The 17,075-nt window shown below is 35.4% G+C and overlaps 2 protein-coding genes across 2 annotated transcripts; both read right to left on the reverse strand.

The window, feature by feature from the left end:
* Positions 1-2,355: 2,355 nt before the first annotated feature.
* On the reverse strand, positions 2,356-3,392 carry LOC124977261 (olfactory receptor 4K15-like). Its single transcript, XM_047540699.1, is given in 2 exon segments — positions 2,356-3,335; positions 3,338-3,392. Coding segments are annotated over 2 exon segments (1,035 nt in total).
* A 10,824-nt stretch (positions 3,393-14,216) lies between these two features.
* On the reverse strand, positions 14,217-15,263 carry LOC124977207 (olfactory receptor 4K15). The gene has a single exon (XM_047540607.1). It carries the CDS (start codon positions 15,246-15,248, stop codon positions 14,217-14,219), a length of 1,032 nt encoding a protein of 343 aa, XP_047396563.1. The 5' UTR covers positions 15,249-15,263.
* Between the last annotated feature and the right edge of the window lie 1,812 nt (positions 15,264-17,075).

A 17,075-nucleotide genomic window follows, 5' to 3' on the forward strand; every position in this document is an offset into this window, starting at 1 on the left:
CACAACTGGGATAGTGAGACCAAACGGGTTGCTGTGTGTCAGTGTGTGTGTAATGACCTAGAGCAGGAACAGAAAAATACAAAAGATAAATGCTGACTGACACACCCGTTCAGAGGCTCTTTTGTCCCTTTCTATTAAACAAGAAAAATAAATTGTGATGGGAAAAACAAACTAGTTTTTATGTTCCCAATGTTCTTCTCCTGACGAAAGCTTTCTCTGTAGAGAAGAACATTAGGACTACACTGAAATTGTTCCTCCATTCTTACTCAAACTGAAAATACAGAAGCAGAATAGAATGGTAGGCGAAGAGAATCCCTTGACCTCTAGACTGTCTGAGCTCGCAGTTGGGCTTTGCCAACAAGAGCGGCAAGTCTTTTGACAAAGTGTTTCATCTTTCTCTGCTTCAGTCTCTTCTAAAATAAAAACCATACAAATCTCATGTCAACAGATTAAATGAATTAATATACATAAAATATTTAGAACAGGGCTAATAGCAGTGCCTGACACATGTTAGGTACAAGTATGAGCAATGAAGTAAGAAAAGATCTACAAAATAAAACTTCCTGAACTCAGTGATGTTTATAATGTTAATAACGACCAGTAAATTTTTTCTCTTTTGTCTTCTGTGTTCTTAATATTTGACTTATCTGATATCTATGCACATTGCTAAGGGTTTGTTTCTGTTTCTTCTTAATTTCTGTATCATTTGATACAGAAACTTTGTTCCAGTTGACCAATGCTCTTGCTATGAATAACTTTGCAAGTAATTTGAGTATCCTTTTAAGTCTAAATTACAATATTCTCAGATATTTCCATGTTAAGAGTAGGAAAGAATGTATGAGAAGACTAGCAGAGAATTGTGCTTTCTGAACTAGCCAAAGTTTATTTCCTACTAGACTCTAGGACATTTAACAAGTATTCATATGGGCCAACAAGAAATAAAAAAGTACAATTAAACCAATTCCTGGGTTGGTAAAACATTCTGCCACTTCTAGCTGTATAACCCTACACAATATCCTCAACCTTTCTCAAACCTTATTTTCAACTTGTTGAAAAGGAGCAGTATAAATGCCTCAAGATATTTTAAAGATTAAAAGAAAGGTAAAATTCTTACTATATTTCTTATTGTATAGTGTTGACTTATTAGTACCAGTACCACAAGGACATGTCATTTATTTTATACATAAAATTAGAACTGTATGCAAATATAATTTGAAGTTGCATACTATGGAAAAAATATTTTAAACCCCTAAATATGCCTACATTCTCATGAATATTTGCTTTTATTTTTATTTATGTCTGGAACTTGTGACTCAGAAACAACCTTTTCTTCTTCCAACAACACAACAGGATTTACCAGATCTCTTTAGGAGACCCTAAAGAGTGGAATCTAGAAAATAGTCAATATCACACCAGATTGTGAAACAAGAATGCAATAGAAAAAATAAAGAAAAACTTTGGATATGATAAAAGAAGGAAAGCCTAAAATAAACTAGTAAGGAATCCTATAAACTATTAGCCTTGTAAGGTCCATGTAGGGCATTGTCAGATCTTGGGCCTGCATGAGAAAATTAAAAATCAAAATGATACCTGGATTAAAAACACATATAAGAAATGAAATGTATTTCCATGTGTCAATATGAAAAAAATTAACTAAAATGATGCATCATGAAAACCTAGGGGAAGAGAGAAAGGCTTCTATCATTCTGAAGAGAATAGGTAGAGAATTAAAACTCATCTATGAAATTTCCATAATTATTTTGTCAGTATTAGATATAAATTAACATAACCAAATACAAAATTCTGGTCAATAAATTTGTTCAGCAACTGATTTTCCATGAAGGATATTTATTTAGTAGCCACATTGAGTAAAGACTTATGAAAGTGTTGAATAAAATGATTTCTGCTGGTTAACCATGTCATTTTAACATATCTTAACACCAAATATAGAACTATCTTCATGTGCCATCAGTTACATAGGGCAGTGTGAAATGCATTATCAAGGAAAATAAAATACTATATATCATACATGTAAATAGATACATTATCTCTGTGATCCAGAGATATATGCCAATAATTAATACAAAGTTGACACCTGAGTGGCACATCTTTCAGAGAAAGAGAAGGACTTTATTAATCATTTAAAGTGTTTACATAAACAATGAAAAGTAGGAGATAGCAAAAGAGAAAAATACACAAAATGGAAAAAAATAATTAAATTGCTAAGGCTGATTTTATAACTTTTTATTATCATAGTTTAATTCAAGTTAATCTTTCACACCAACTTTAATATTACAGTAATTCCATTTAGAAAAGTCCAGAGATAAAGCAAAAATTGTGAACAGTCCTGTGAGTTTACTTTGTTTCTAGGAAAAGAGCATTTCTTATCACTGCAGAAACCTGGCCAGGCTTCAGATACCGACTCTTCAGCTTGACCATAGCTGCCTTCATTTCTTTGTTCCTCAGAGTATAGATAACAGGGTTTAGAATGGGAGTAAAGATGGTGTAGAACACAGCAAGCACTTTGTCAACTGAGTAGCCGCTGAAGGGCCACACATAGATGAAAATGCATGGTCCAAAAAAGAGTGTGACCACAGTGATGTGAGCGGTCAGTGTGGAGCGGGCCTTGGCCATGCTAGCAGAGGAGCGGCTCCTGACTGTAATAAGAATCATGGTGTAGGACACAACCAGGAGGAGAAAGGAGCTCAGAGTGAGAAAGCCACTGTCTGCAACTATGAGTAAGCTGATCATGTAAGTATCTATGCAAGCTAGCTTGGTCACTAGAGGGAGGTCACAGAAGAAACTGTCAACCTGATTAGGCCCACAAAAAGGCAAATTTACAGTAAATGCCAACTGGCTAGTGGTATGGACGAAGCCCACAGACCATGGAACGAGGACAAGAATAATACACACTCGGCGGCTCATGATTGTCATGTAATGGAGAGGCTTGCATATGGCAACATAGCGGTCAAAAGCCATGGATACAAGGATAACCATTTCACTGCCAGCAAAGAGATGAACACAGAAAATTTGAGTCAGGCATGCTTCAAAAGAAATAGTCTTGCGCTCAACCAGAAGGTCTGCAATCATTTTGGGGGTAGCAAAAGAGGCAACACACATGTCTATGAAAGAGAGGTTTGCAAGCAGAAAGTACATGGGGGTGTGAAGGCGGGAATCCGAGGTCACAGTGAGGATGATGAGAAAGTTGCCCAGCAGAATTGCTAAGTAGAGTAGTGAGAAGACAAGAAACAAGAGTGGCTGGAGCTCCTTGGAACTGGAGAGTCCCAGCAACACAAATTCAGTCACCCGAGAATGATTCATTGTTATTGGAACAGCTTACATCCACTTACCTGAATAGGAGAGAAATAAAGATGGACCAGTGAAATGAACATTAAGATTCAACAGTGAAATGAAAATTAAGATTCAACATCTTAATTTTGTCTTAGTCTTTAAGAATTCTAAATTTTTATTCAATTGTATATGTTGTGTTTGTAGGATGCTCACAGCAAATGGCACTACAGCAATCAAAATAAAATGAATAGAGATAGAGTAAAGTAACAATCCCAAACTCTTCTAGAAAAGGAGAATGGTCATCAGGCAGTTAGAACTCCAACCAATTAATTTAATTACAAGAATTGAAGAAGTTAAATCAGTGAATAGACAAATGAAAATGATATCTGAAAGGTTGTTTGCCATCACAGAATCCCAACCTTTAATCTATGAAGACAAAAGTCTGTCATTTTTCCTCATATCATCAAATAAGAACTCTATAAAAAATTGTGAAATTTTACCAGAGGCAAATGTAATTTCATAAATATAATATTGTTCAAGTTACATTAGAAACAAAAGTATAAATTTAAATAAGCAAGACAAATTCATGATACTGGAAGTTAAATAGTGGTTATCCTTCACAGCTAAGTAAGGGAGAGAGGGGGGTTGAGGAGCTTTTGGGGTGCTGGTAATGTTGTCTTTCTTGATGTGATTGATAGTTACCTTTGCTCCTTCAGGATACACAGAGAAGAGGACCTATTATGGCTCTTATGGCTGCTGTAACACTCGAAGATCACTTTTCACTGCTAATATGATTGTTTGGGAATTGGCTTCTTCAGAAACCCTACTTCACAACTCAGTATTAATGGAAATATAATTTATGTGCCTAATAATTGAGATAATTGAGATTTTTTACTAAATAAATATTTCTATTCTTCAAGTTTTCCCCCTTTAGCTAAATACCTATGAGTATGATAAGAAAGTTTAGCTCTTATCTTTGCTCCAAAGAAAAATCTGCTATAATTCATGATAAAAATGTATATATATATATATATATATATACACATACATATCTTCCCCCTCTTGCCACTGACCAGGTTGGTAAACATGGAGAGATACCTTAAATCAAGACTTGTATTTTTAAGTTTAAGAAGAAGATGTTGGGCAACCAAACAATACAAATTGATTCTTTTGAAGTTAATTCACCATGTGCGAACTTAAGTGTCTCCTTTTTTCAGAGTTCTGTGCTGCATGCTGGTTTTAGAGTAGCTGGAGTTGGGTTTGAACTTCACCCTGAACACACTCCACAGGTATAACCCGAGTTCTTTTGAAACAGGTGATGAGTGTTTTTGTCCTTACTCCTTGACTAGTATGGTCCTTGCTAGATGAAACAAGAATAGATTTTCTACTTAATAAAAGGACTGTCCTTTTATACCCAATAAAACCACTATACCATCATGGAACTGTAATTCTAGTGGGAAAATATTTTGGGTTAAAATTGAAACTGTGTCATCAAGCAGCCGCATGGCATTTAGTAGCTCCTTTAACCTTTCAAAGCACATTGTCTGCATGCATAAAACTGAGACTAATATTATCCTCACAGAGACACCAAAAGTGTGTTTTAGAAAATTATATAAATGAAAAATCTTATTACAGGTAATGCAAAACATATATAAACCTCAGTGTATTATTTCACCTCAGAATAAGCATTTTGTTTCTGATAATTATACTTGCTCAAAGATGATGTTGTCTGACTTGGGGAAGACTGAGCTCCCCATTATTGGATCAGCTAAAGTAAATTTCATTTCATTTGTTGTAATACTTTAGAGAGAATTAATAAAATAAATCCTTCAGGATTTGCTAGGTCGCTCTCAGGTTTCAACCATACTTAAGTCCTATAAAATCACCCTCTTCCACTTATCTTTATGTCTAAATGGTATGCCTGGTGGGTCAAATAAAGTAGGTACGAGCATAATTGTGGATTCCACTGAAATCTACCAGTTCAAAATTAGAGACTTCAGAAACTTTCTCACCTGGCTACTCCTGCCATTCCTCCTTCCCTCCCTGTCCTTTCAAGTCATGATGGACTTGACACCAGTGCTGGTACATGGCCCTTACGAAAATACTGACAAAATGCTTCCACTTATCCAAGAAAGAGAGATAGTGCCTACAAATCTTTTAGTTGATGGTCATTAGGCTTTTAAAGAGTCTATTCTTGTGCACAGGGTGCCAGGAAAAACATTGATATGATCCTGAGGACATGAGCAAAAAAATTTATTTTTAAAGAAGGAAATAGATACAGGGTTGGGTCCTAGGTCTGCACTCAAGATGAGCTGCGTTCAAGGAGCTGTGGCTGGATGCAGTTCTCTAAGGAAGAACCACAGTTCCCAGGAATCTGAAAGATGGAAGAGGGTTGGGGGGGGAGGGTGAAGTTATTCTCTAAATTTTGAAAATAAAATTTCAAAAAGAAAATCAATTAAATGTAAAAATCTGATCACACTGATGGAAAGAGTATGTAAAATCAAACAGGGAAATCCATCCTGGTTTACCAAAGAAACTCAGGCACCAGTCACTTTTTAGTGTCAGGTACTTGGACAACAGTTAACAGACAGTATGAATACAGAACCTGAGTGGATTAAAGAAAGAGTGAGAGACAAGTGACTCTTTGTTTTCTTTTCTGACTGATTAGGAAGCCAGGAAAGCACAGGGTTCTCCTTGTCCATATCTGACACTCTCCACACTGCCAAGTGAACAGCCCTTTAGAATCCACTGGATAGAGTAGAAGGCACTGAACACAAGTGCAACCCTTCAACCATCTGAAGCATCATTGTCCCCCACACAAAGACAGAAGGAAAAACACAACAATGGATTAGAAGCTAACTAGAGATTTGACATTAGTGAATTGTGGTTATGAGTGTTGCTACAAGTGTGCATAAGGCATAATAGGTACTTATTGGAAGGGTGGTCTGAGAACAAGCTGAAAGAGAGTGACAAAGAAAGAAAACATCCTGAGATTTAATTTGATAATAGACAAATTGGTATTATCATGTATTATTCTATTAGCAAGATTATCTTATCTCTGAGAAAAATTTCCTAATTTCATACAGTATCTATCCTTCCAATATTTAATTTAAAATAAGGTTTTTAATTGTTGGTTATCAAAATACAGGAAATAATGAAAAATTCCTTTCTGCATTTACTTCCTATCTATTAATATAAATGCTACAGATCAGATCAGTCTATTTCATTTTCCTCTTAATAATTAAGGTAGTAGCATGCTAAGAAAAAAAAAAAGAATATTACTCTTCCAGTTACTAGCTTAGGAAATAAGGATAGATTATTCCCAAATATAATTTGTTTCTAAACTTTGAAGTGTAAAGGCAGCTACACATGAGAAATTTGGATTTTAGAAATCAGTCAGATTTTCTTAGACTATCCAAAGGAACATCTAGCAGCTTCTTGGTTACCTAATTATTAACTCATTGTCATTGTACATCAAATAAGGAGTGTTTTCAGATTTCAAAATACATCTGAAGAGAATTTTATTTCCTGGTGAGAATGCAGTTAACATCAATATATAGTTGATCTTACATTAACATCAACCTCAAAATATGATAATAGACACTGATAATATAAGTATACATAATTGTTCTTTTCCATAAGTTATAAAGCTTGCTTTCCTGCAAGGCTAAACACAAATGGCAATAAATGTCATTCCCCCTGATCTTTACTTGACTTAGAACATCATTTCCTGCCTTCATTCTACCAGAATTTACTAATAGATAAGAAGTTTAGCAAGTGTCTAAATATCCACTGAATAGAAAGCATTAAGAGGTAGAGAAGGGACAGACAATGGTTGTAACACACTTTTCTCAGATTCTAAACCCATCCCATCAGGGTTACCCCTAAGCCAGTGCAGTAGAAGAGTCCTATGGACAGAGAAGTGGAAAACAGAAATTTACCTTTTCCAGGTTGTGTTTCCAGTGTGACTGAGACAGCAATGATCTCCCCTTTTCCAAATTCTGGTGCTAATTTTACATCTACAAGATAGTCCTTCATTATTTTTACATTTAAAATAAATGCTGTATGTTCAAAATGAAAGCCAGTACTTATACAATCTGGTAAATCTCCCAGTTCTTTCATATACTTCAATTCACTAGGGAATTTCTATATTAATGAATACATTTTCTATATACTCTTGACCCCAGTGGATTTTAATTTGGTCCCCTGCACTAAGGTGTACTACAGTAAGTCCTTCAGGTCCTGCCCCGAGGTGATGAGGGTTTAGTACCTCTTTGCTGTAAACTTATTGGAAGGGTGGTTTCAGAACAAGCTGAAAGAGAGAGACAGAGAGAGCAAAAACACCCTGTAAACTCAAAGTCAATGCAATGTAAAGTCTCATGACCTGATGCCAGGAAACTAATTTTATTGGAGAAATGAGAAATTATCTTTTGGAGATCTGTGAGGTCACCCTGAAGTGGGAGTAATTACTAATAATATTTTTTTCAGGATTAAAAAATTTATGATTACACAAATGGTATGCCTTGACTCCATGTACAAATAGAGAAACAACATGTATCCCATTTGTATACAATAATAAAAAAAAAAATCTAAAAAAAAAAAATCTTGTAAAACCAACCAACCAATTGGTATGTCAAAAAGCAAAGTATTAGTTGAGTCCACTAAAACTTGGTGCGTAAAGAATTCTTGAGCCCTAAACTTCCGTTATTAAAACAGTTATCCACTCCTGCAAGCGATCCTCCAGCCCCACAGGGGTTTTCTCCAATCACAAGAACCCCACTATTTCGCAGCAGTGAAATCTGTGGTTAAAGTGCTCACCTGGCTCTGCCGTTTGTAGTTTAATAGAACAAATCCACTCCTTCAACAAGATGGCTTCTTAAATATTTTAAGATACTCTCATTTATTTTTCATGACAAATCTTCTATTGCCTTAGCAACATCAACAGTTTTTAAAATATATTTTATACAATAGGTTTTTAGGTTCTGTGTCTCTAAGTCTGGAAGTACAGCTACAAGTTATAAATGATCATCTATAAAGAAATTGAAGACAGGATTCTTTTCACTCAGGAAACTCAGCTCTTTGCATATTCTCTAATAAGTTTCATATACACAAGGATACAAGTGCAAGTGTGTTCAGTACAACATTTTCTTGAAAAAGAGGAGATAGTAGGAACAATCTATGTGTTTATATGTTGGGAGTGGACAAATAACACAATATTCACTGCAATTAAATAGTCCACAGTGATTATAAATGATATTTGATTTCATGTGTGAACACTTAGAAATTTTAAAAAAACATAATGTTGAAATAAGAAGTAAATTGAAAAATGACACTATTATTATAATCGAATTTTTAGTAACAAATATGGATATACTTCTATAAAATAAAATTTAAAAATATCTCAGTAATGAAAACAAAAGTAATATAAGAAGGGACACTAACAGAGAGTGCCAAGAACTGATGATTGGTACAACTGCAGTATAAATAATATGACATTTATTTTTGAAGATTTAAAGCAGTCATGGTAAAAGACCAATATTTACTTTATAAGGGAATAACTATAGGAAATTTTTGGAGATTTTTACCCTATTTTCTTTGTATCTAGAACTTATAAAGCTAAAGGTGACTCTTGTATCATTCTGTGTAATACAAAGTCAGTGGATCATGAGCAAATAAATCACAAAGATTTAACTTGATTGGTGAACTTAATCAAGCTAACAAACATGCAAACAAGCAAAACATTCCACAGACTATCAGGGCTTCTCAGTTGGTGTGCAAAATCTGACAATCAAATCTAACTGTTAAAAACGTCTATCAGTAGTGATATCAGCAAAATATCATAATAAAAGACCCCTATGCATATCTCCTCACAGAAAGAAATATTTGGCAGGCATCCACAATAAAAAGTACCTTTTTGTTGGGTTTGGGATCAAGCAGAATTTTCCCTTTTTAATTTTTTTTTTTATTTTTACAGACTGCATTTTGATTCATTGTACACAAATGGGGTACAAATTTTCATTTCTATGGTTGAGCACTATGTAGATTCACACCATTCATGTAATCATACATGTACATAGGGTAATGATAGCTGTCTTAGTCCACTATCTTTCCTTTCCCCATCCCCTCCCGCCTCATTTATCTCTACACAATCCAAAGTTCCTCCATTCTTCTCTTACCTACCTGCCACCCCGCCTACCAGTTATGTATCATCATTCACTTATCAGAGAAAACATTTGGCCTTTGGTTTTGGGGGGCTTGGTCTATTTCACTTAGCATGATATTCTCCAATTCCATCCATTTACCAGCAAATGCCATAATTTTATTCTTCTTTATGGCTGAGTAGTATTCTATTGGGTATATATACCACAGTTTCTTTATCTACTCATCAATTGAAGGGATTGGTTCCACAATCTAGCTATTATGAATTGAGCAGCCATAAACATTGATGTGGCTGCTTTACTATAGTATGCTGATTTTAAGTCCTTCAAGTATAAACCGAGGAGTGGGATAGCTGGGTCCACCCACTTGGTTGGGTCCATTCCAAGTTTTCTAAGGATTCTCCACACTGCTTTCCAGAGTGGCTGCACTAATTTGCAACTCCACCAGCAATGTATGAGTGTACCTTTTTCCCCACATCCACACCAACACCTATTGTTGCTTGTGTTCTTGATAATCGCCATTCTAATTGGAGTGAGATGAAATCTTAGGGTGGTCTTAATTTGCATTTCTCTAATTACTAGAGATGATCAACCCTTTTTCATATATTTGTTGTTCGCCTGTATATCTTCTTCTGTGAAGTGTCTGCCCAGTTATTGATTGGGTTCTTTGTATTTTTGGTGTAAAGTTTTTTAAGTTCTTCATAAACTTTGGAGATGAGTGCTCTGTCTGAAGCATGTGTGGAAAAGATTTTCTCCCACTCTGTAGGCTCTTTTTTCACATTATTGATTGTTTCCTTTGCTAAGAAAAAGCTTTTCAGCAGAATTTTCTGAAATCCGGTACAGACCAAGTCTGAGAAGGGTCATTTGAGAAGACACACCCATGCACATGTTGGAGTCCCAGTGGCTGCCGTCCTTGTTGTGGGACTGAAACAGCCCCAACTCCTCAGCAGACCTGCTCCTGCCCCACTCCTTTGTGATTCTGCCAACAGTCCCTTCCGCCAAGTGACTAGAAGGAGTTAGACCTATCTGTGTTCCCATTTAAAATGCCCATCAAAGTGATGGAATCAAATATCCATCGGTAATAAAACAAACACAAAAAAGTTCTCAACATATTAGGCACACAATAAACGGCACATTTCACAAACAAAAATGTAACATATTCAGTGGTGAGAAGTTAAAAACTTTTTTGTTTAAAGTCAGGAGCAAGACAGGGATGCCCATTCTCTCCACTTTTATTCAACATAATACTGAAATTCTTAAAGAAATTAGGCAAGAAAAAGAAGTAAAATGAAACCAAATCAGAAAGGAAAAAGTTAGACCATCTCTATTTGAAGAGAACAAGATCTTATATGTAGAAAGCCCCAAAGAATCTACCCAAAATTGTTAGAATTAATAAATAAATTCAGTAAGTTTGCAAGACAAAAATTAGAGTGCAAAAACTAATAGTAATTTTATATACCAACATTAAATTATCCAAAAGAGAAATGAAGAAAACAGTTCTAGTTGTGAAACTTTATAAAACATTTATGAATAAATTTAACCAATAATATTAAATATCTGTACACCGAAAACTATAAAAGTTTATGAGAGAAATTTAAAAATACACAAATAAGTGGAAAGGCATCTCATGATCATGAATTAGAGGAAATGATATTGTATACATCTTCATACTATCCAAAGCAATCTAAGATCCAGTACATTTACTGTCAAAATTCCAATGACTGTTTTTACAGAAATAGAAAAAATCCTAAAAATCATACCAAAAACCAAAAACCAAAACAAAACAAGAACTTCAGTGTAGCTAAACCAATTTCCAGCAAAAAGAAAGATGGAGCCTTCACACTACCTGATTTCAAAATACACAACAAAGTTATGGTAATCAAAACAGCATGGTATTGGTATAAAAACAGACTCACTGATCAAAGATATGGAATGGACAGCCTATTAAAAAAAATCCACATATTTATAAGTAATTGATTTCCTACATAGGTGCCAAAAGATACAATGTTTAAAGGACAAACTCTTCAATATGTAACATTAGGGAAACTGGATATACACATGCAACAGAATGTAACTGGAGCCTATATCTGCAATTTACAAGGAACTCCACTCAGTAGCAAAATTCAATGAGATAAAAAGTAGATAAAAGACTGCAGTAAACATTTCTCAAGAGTAGACATACAATGGCCTGAAAGTATGTAAGAATGTGTTGAATATCACTAATCATCAGGAAGATGCTGTTTTGGTTATTATCCTTCAACCTGAGGCATTTAATGTGACCAGATGAGAGTCAAAGTTTTTTGGTTTGCTTTCAGTGTTGAAAATTGAACCTAGGGCTTTAAGCATACTGGGCAAGTGCTCTACTACCAAACAATCCCCAGCCCACTAGTCCAAGATTTGGTTCAGCTGAAGTCATAGTGTATTCTGTAATGGAAGTGCAGTTCTTCTGGGAGTCAAAACTTCAATACAGCAAAGCTCTGAATTATAGTGAGAGGAAAAAGGAAATCCACAAGAGGGTCCCTGAGAATGATAAACAGATGGGTCTGTCTTAATTCTTCTCCTTGTTTCCTGGAACTGTGAGTTTTAGCTGTTGGTAACATAGTATAATATATTAATTGTTAATTCAATGCATATGTAACATCTTGGAGGTCATCGTGTATAGGTAGAATACAATTGCACTATTCACCTCTTTTCTGAGTTTTACTAGGCATTTGGTTATTCTCTGAGCCTGGCCCATCTAAAAAAGGTGAATCCTGTGGTCCTGGCCTATTGTCACAATCTTCTCACTGCAAAGTGTGCTTCACGCCAGAGGCAATCTTTGTGGAACAGAATATCAATAAGTAAGACTCAATAGAAATTAGAATGGCGATCCTTGGAAAAGGACTCCAAGAAAAAAAGAAGAGCTGGTGTCAGGAGCAGGAATCAATTTCAACAAGGACATAGCAGTACCACCTGTGTGGAGGGACTGACTTCATATAATTGATTTGCTAATGAATGGCAATTTCTCAGTATTAATCTTGTCTGTTCACAGGTCAAATATTGAGGATCAGTAGTGGCACTAGAGAGATAAGCCTTAAGTAAGGGAAGTCCAACACTTTTGAACACACAGCCTACCTGACCACTCCAATGTCTATTTCACTCATGAACTCATTACATGTGCAATGGGACAATAAAGAACAAAATTATTTGAGAGATATTCCTCTTCCACTGGTCTTAATTGCTTCCTCTATGAAGAACAACATGTGGTAGACAATGATGTCATAACTAAGATCCCGAAACCTTACATTGATTCATATAGGATTGTCCTTACTTTTTCCCCATAACTCCTTTATTTGATTTTCCAGTGTTGTTCTGCTATTGCCTCTAATAAACCAGCCAAGATAATTTCTACTGTCCAGGAACTTGTGTTTATTATTATCTAAGTCAAAATACACATTCCAAGTTGACAATTAAGTACAATATTCATGAGTGCTCACACTAAACAAAATTCCCACAAACCAGGTACATTAGTGAGTGCCTGTAAACCCTGCCACTCTGGAGGCTGAGGCAGGAGGATCACAAGTTCAAAGCCAGCCTCAGCAAGTTAGCGAGGCCCTAAGCAACTAAGTGAGACCCTGTCTCCAAATCAAAAATCATAAATAAATTTCACAAAGCTTCCCTCACCAGTATAATTTCTGGTCACCCTGAGTGGCAACAGTAGCCCATTTGTTTGCAGATGTCAAGATATATAAGGTCCTATCTGTGAACAAAAATTTAAGTTTTCATTTTTCTGTCAACTGGCCATGGCAATCCTATCATGAGCCCAAAAATCTGAACTAAACGAAAGATGTGATAAGTACTTGATACAAGGACCAGGAATACCCGTTCATGTATCTGTGTGATGGCTTTGGACCTGCTTCAGCTTAAACCCAGAGGGAACAATTAAAATATATGATTCATTGCATTGACTGATAGAAATTGTCACTTGCTAAATGATGGACAATCCTAGTGACATGACATTGGAAAACGCTTTGTCAGAACCTAGTCCTTACTTAAGGCTCTGGAGCCTCTTAGAATCTGCTATTCAAACAGTAAATGTGCTTCTTTATAAGATGCCTGGCTTTCTTCCAGAACACTGACAGTTAACATTGTTCCTCATCTCCTTATTGATCACGTCCTTATTTATCATGAATATCTGCATTCAATTAGATTTTCTTCTGTACACTGAGCATTCCATTACCAAAAGTTAAGGAATCTCTTAATGTAGAATGGACTTGATGCAGGGATCCACTGAACTAACAATCCTATGAGTGTAATATAGATGTATTCACAAGTATATTATGACAGAAAGAAGATGAAAACAGAGCTGAGAAAAAACAGTAGCTACTCATCACTGTTGTTCCAATTTAAAAAAAAAAAGTTTAGAAAATATACATCCTTTTGCACACACAGTAAAAATCACCCTAATGTTTGAAGTATGAACAATACATTTTTCACCCACACAAGGCTCAAAGTATTTACATATTAGTAAATATTGTTGACTTGAAAACCAGTAACACTTTACTTTAATACTATTTTAAATTTTAAAATATCAATAAAAGAAAGCCAATGAAGAACTAAAAAAGAGAAGATAAAATTTGATAAAAATTCATTATGCTTTTTATTATCACAATTAATCTATACTTTAAATTAATCAACTCTACAGGTTAAAATGATTTTTTTTATATCATAGAAATCCCATTTAAAAATCTCTAGAGACAAGGCTAAAAAATTAACAGTCCTGTGAGTTTACTTTGTTTCTAGGAAAAGAGCATTTCTTATCACTGCAGAAATCTGACCAGGCTTCAGATACCGACTCTTCAGCTTGGACATAGCTGCCTTCACTTCTTTGTTCCTCAGAGTATAGATAACAGGGTTTAGAATGGGAGTAAAGATGGTGTAGAACACGGCAAGAACCTTGTCAACTGAGTAACTGCTGAAGGGCCACACATAGATGAAAATGCATGGTCCAAAAAACAGTGTGACCACAGTGATGTGAGCGGTCAGTGTGGAGCGGGCCTTGGCCATGCTAGCAGAGGAGCGGCTCCTGACTGTAATAAGAATCACAGTGTAGGACACAACCAGGAGGAGAAAGGAGCTCAGAGAGAGAAAGCCGCTGTCTGCAACTATGAGTAAGCTGATCACATAAGTGTCTAGGCAGGCTAGCTTGGTCACTAGAGGGAGGTCACAGAAGAAACTGTCAACCTGATTAGGCCCACAAAAAGGCAAATTTACAGTAAATGCCAACTGGCTAGTGGTGTGGATGAAGCCCACAGACCAGGAGATGAGGACAAGAATAATACACACTCGTCGACTCATGATTGTCATGTAATGGAGAGGCTTGCATATGGCAACATAGCGGTCATAGGCCATGGATACCAGAAGGACCATTTCACTTCCAGTGAAGAGGTGAACAAAGAAAATCTGAGCCAGGCAGGCATCAAAAGAAATAGTCTTGCGCTCAACCAGAAGGTCTGCAATCATTTTGGGGGTAGCAAAAGAGGCAACACACACATCTATGAAAGAGAGGTTTGCAAGCAGAAAGTACATGGGGGTGTGAAGGCGGGAATCCGAGGTCACAGTGAGGATGATGAGAAAGTTGCCCAGCAGAATTGCTAGGTAGAGTAGTGAGAAGACGAGAAACAAGAGTGGCTGGAGCTCCTTGGAACTGGAGAGTCCCAGCAACACAAATTCGGTCACCCGAGAATAATTTGTCTCATTCATTGATTTTGGAAGGGACCTCTCTTCAGCTACCTGAATAGGAGAGAGGTAGAGATCCATCAACTAATTAAGCATGGTTTACTTTCCCAATTATGCAAGTATTCAGGATTCTAATTCTTCTTTATTTTTATGTACTTTAAAAAATTATTAGACATTGTATAGATAATGCAAAAATGCCTCATGAATGTAGTTAAATTTTAAAAACTGGCAAAACTTATAGATGGTCTTTAAAGTCCTGTAGTTCTTATCCTCAAAAGGGGTCTAGGGAAAAGGACTAAGTGCAGGAAATATTCTGTTTGTTGACGTAGTTGAGAATTAGATGGGAGCTTTGTAAATGCTTACCGAGATATGCGCCTGTTTTTTGTATCTTTGTGACATACATATTTATAAAGACAAAACAGGAGAGAGAGACAACATTCATTTATGTAAATAGGTTCATAGGAGGAATCATTGCCTTGAGTGATTCTATTTTATCTCCTTCTCCCTTCATTTACAGATTCTATAAACTAGAATAGAAAATCCTGGCAACACTGAAAGTTTCAGAACTTCCCAGAACCCTCTCCGTGTAAGGTCCTCGTGGAGTCCTCCTTATGAAAAAAAACTGCTCTTAGTTCATTTCAACTTATCCCTGAAGATGTTAAACTTCTTTATATCCAGTCAATGATGTTAATAACCATGAATATTTTGTTGGGTTATTAATAATATTTCATTTGATTTCATTCGTCTTTTAAAAATTATAGTTGGGAAGGATGAGAAGTTATAAGGAGTTTACACCATGAGAACAACGGTTTTCCATTCCTGTTCAGTTATTCTATGATCTATTTTATTAGAACGTATTCTGCTTTATGTTATTTTCACTTGTATAAGCTATCTAGAACTTTCTAAAATTGTATAGAGAATAAAAAAATAAAAAGCAAGTTGAAAAAGAACATTAGACGTCTCAAATTTGAAAGATTTCATTAAATCTAAATCAATTTATAGTAGAAGAGGTTTTTTTATTTTACTGATTTCTGACCACTTGCTATTTTTAATATTAACATCTTAGATCATAACTACAAATTTCTTAGTCTCTCCTTGAGTTTCACCAAAGGGTTTATGTATAAAGACAGGTAATGTGATGAATAATTTTAATTAACAGAAACCAAATTCAGAGACTCATTTTGTATCTCAAATCTCCAATTTTCTAGAAAAATCACCAAATAATTCATATATTATTACAGATTATATCAAATGATGACTTCAGGATTTCTGAAAAGCTTAACAAGTGAAATTTGAATGTATAACAGATTGCAGGAAAAATTATACAATGGAACACGTTTGACTTTGAAGAACTACTGTTTTCTTTTCAGTTTCTTTCTCCACCTCTTTCTACATACTCAGAATTTCTAACTCTTAGACTCCATGACATAAATACTGCAATGAATTTCTAAGGCAGGAAAGGAAATAATACCCAATAAAATCAGCTAATAGGGTCTCACATGTATCCCATCAGAAAGAGCAAAGCATTAATCACAAGGAAGGAAAGCTTCTGGTGCTACAGCAGGAAGACTGTAACAGGAGGGATTCGTGAGCAAAGGCTTGAGAGAAAACACATAATTCAATTCTGTGAGAAAGTTATCAGAAGAATCCTTCTTTCAGTGTCTTTTTTGGTCTTTTGCTAACTGGTTTCTCAGAGTTCCCAGAAAAAGAAAGTATCCTGTTTTCCATGGAGAAAAATATTACACAATTGATTCAATCAAGAGCTGAGATTCCTGGCATATAAGATACCAAATAAAATCACAGTGATGCATTAAGTACAAAGCTTTTAGAATAAAAAAATTTATGTTAAAAACTACAGTTATGTCATTGGGTTGCTGCATGATGCTGGGCACGTCCTTTAGCTTTTCA

The sequence above is a fragment of the Sciurus carolinensis genome, chromosome 2, assembly GCF_902686445.1.
Source record: "Sciurus carolinensis chromosome 2, mSciCar1.2, whole genome shotgun sequence".
Taxonomy (NCBI): domain Eukaryota; kingdom Metazoa; phylum Chordata; class Mammalia; order Rodentia; family Sciuridae; genus Sciurus; species Sciurus carolinensis.